Source organism: Branchiostoma floridae, chromosome 1 (assembly GCF_000003815.2).
Source record: "Branchiostoma floridae strain S238N-H82 chromosome 1, Bfl_VNyyK, whole genome shotgun sequence".
Lineage (NCBI taxonomy): Eukaryota > Metazoa > Chordata > Leptocardii > Amphioxiformes > Branchiostomatidae > Branchiostoma > Branchiostoma floridae.
The window spans coordinates 33,039,062-33,041,077 of record NC_049979.1 but is presented as its reverse complement, the minus strand read 5'-3'; the positions used below and the strand labels follow the sequence as shown (position 1 = coordinate 33,041,077).

At 45.5% G+C, this 2,016-nt stretch overlaps 2 protein-coding genes across 4 annotated transcripts in view; one reads left to right on the top strand and one right to left on the bottom strand.

Annotated features, from left to right (window-relative positions):
• Positions 1 to 2,016, top strand: part of LOC118410961 (homeobox-containing protein 1-like) — a 1,064,572-nt gene that overhangs the window by 326,752 nt on the left and 735,804 nt on the right. The gene's annotated exons all lie outside the window — the stretch shown is intronic.
• The window catches only part of LOC118410895 (beta-1,4 N-acetylgalactosaminyltransferase 2-like), a 36,809-nt gene that overhangs the window by 10,711 nt on the left and 24,082 nt on the right, over positions 1 to 2,016 (bottom strand). The window contains exon 9 of one of the 3 annotated variants that reach the window (XM_035812787.1): positions 223 to 1,640. The exons of the other annotated variants lie outside the window; for them this stretch is intronic. Within the exon in view, the coding sequence (XP_035668680.1) occupies positions 1,638 to 1,640 (3 nt within the window). The 3' untranslated portion in view covers positions 223 to 1,637. Of the gene's footprint in view, positions 1 to 222; positions 1,641 to 2,016 lie in introns of those variants that run through there. 3 annotated transcript variants of the gene reach the window in all.

The window sequence follows — 2,016 nt, the reverse complement described above, 5'->3', positions numbered from 1 at the left end:
AATGATGGTCATCATCATGTCAAGAAAATATTCAGTCCAAACTTGAGACAGGCCTAGATTCCTTCCTGCAAAATAACCCTACGAAGGACAAGGTTAAAACGCTTAAAATACATCATATGCATGAAAATGATGCCAGCATCAATGATCCTTGCATCACCCGGTGGAAATGACCATGGCGTCACTTTATATATATATATATATGTATGTGTGTGTGTGTGTGTGTGTGTGTGTGTGTGTGTGTGTGTGTGTGTGTAAGCTAGCTCTTAAAATTGTTTGGAATTGTCGTGGTTGTGCCCTAATGTTCCCTTAAGAAAAAGGAAACGCATAGTATTTGCTACGTTTTTTTCTTATTTTTTCGTCATCCTTTCCTTCTTGTCACTCTTTTTCTTCAACACAATCTAGGAAACTTGCATAATTTGAATGTTATGTCATTAGATAACCTTTTCTTTGATAGCAATCTAACACACTTCCAGAATTATGTTACCCATAATATCATCAATTTAAGTTACTCGCCGCTGCCAGCTCTTTGGACTCATGAGTTTTCTTAGCCAAAATATAAAAAACATCAGTCCCATGTACTAATATATTAATAATTTGTTTCTTCATTATATTTTCTTATCATAGTTGAAGTAAAATAGTACTGATATATCGAAGGATTTCCTACTTTTTAAAAACCGTAACTATTCACCTTCCTTAAAGAATAGTGCAGGCCGAGTCAGATATGACATAATGTACGTACGGGAGGGCACTGTCGTTAGATCTGGTCGACCTCTTTATCTGAACTTCTTTGCACATGTTTCCGTCACTTTGATCCAGTTTTGACTTACAAATGTGCTGTCCAAACCTTGGTCCAAAATGGCCTGTCCCAGGAGAGGGGTCAGTTTAATTTAGAGCTTATCCACCACCATGGCTTATCAGATCTACATCCAGGAGGCATTAACTTACCCCACCCCTTCGTTTTCGAGTGAAACTGAGTGTCTGGCCTAGCCTTCAAGGGGTTTCGGTCATTTTTAGACCAAAACTGTATATTTCTTACCCCTGTGATCTGGTATTACAACCGAATGACCGGAAATTTGGCTAAGAAGTGCCTTGATCATATGCCCGGGCGGAGCATTTGCATGTCCCCCTGAAGTGTTCTCCCCGCTCCTGGCAGGTTCAACCATGGTGGGACGGTTCCCAGGGGAGCTGCAGCTGGCTAACAGCACCCGCTCGCGTCAGAAGAGGGTTGGGAACCTACTGGCCTAATGGTGGCTTTTCAGCCACATCCCATGTGAACTATGGAAGCAAAGCACAAGCAAAGAGAGATGGACGGGTGTCTCGGTACCTCCAGGAGATGTGACCCCGCCCAACCAACTACTGGAGTAGAGGGAGGTGCTGGCGTTACAGACCCGAGGACAGAGGATGGCGTGCTGGACCGAATCCCGGATGATGGGGACCACTATGGTGACCAGACGGAAAGGCCCAGTACTGATGGAAGGGAAAGTATTGACAGGATAAACCTACGGAAGAACATAAGAGTGCCAACTTACGTACTCTACACCAAGCAGGGAGGCTGAGTAACGTACTGAGGGAAATGGAAAGGTGCGGCATCAATGTTCTCGGTGTCGCCGAAACCCACTGGACTGGATCTGGTTTCTTCACTACCACAGATGGAGAGATGGTAATCAACTCAGGGGGAGAAATACACAGAGCAGGTGTGGCGGTCTTACTATCCAAAGCATTGGCAAAAAGCATGATTTCCTACAAAGCGGTAAATAAGCGTACCCTGCTAGTGCGCATCAAGGCACCCCCATTTAACATCTACATGGTACAGGTGTATGCCCCAACCGCAGATGCCCCAGACGAGGAAGTGGGGGGGGGGGTATACGAAGAAGTCCAGCAATTACTACTTGAGTACCAAAGCCAGGACATGGTCATGGTGCTGGGGGACTTCAACGCCAAAGTAGGTGCGGACAGGCTTAAAGATGATGTCTGCGGACCCAACGGCCTAGGAACTCCCAACGACAGAGGGGATCG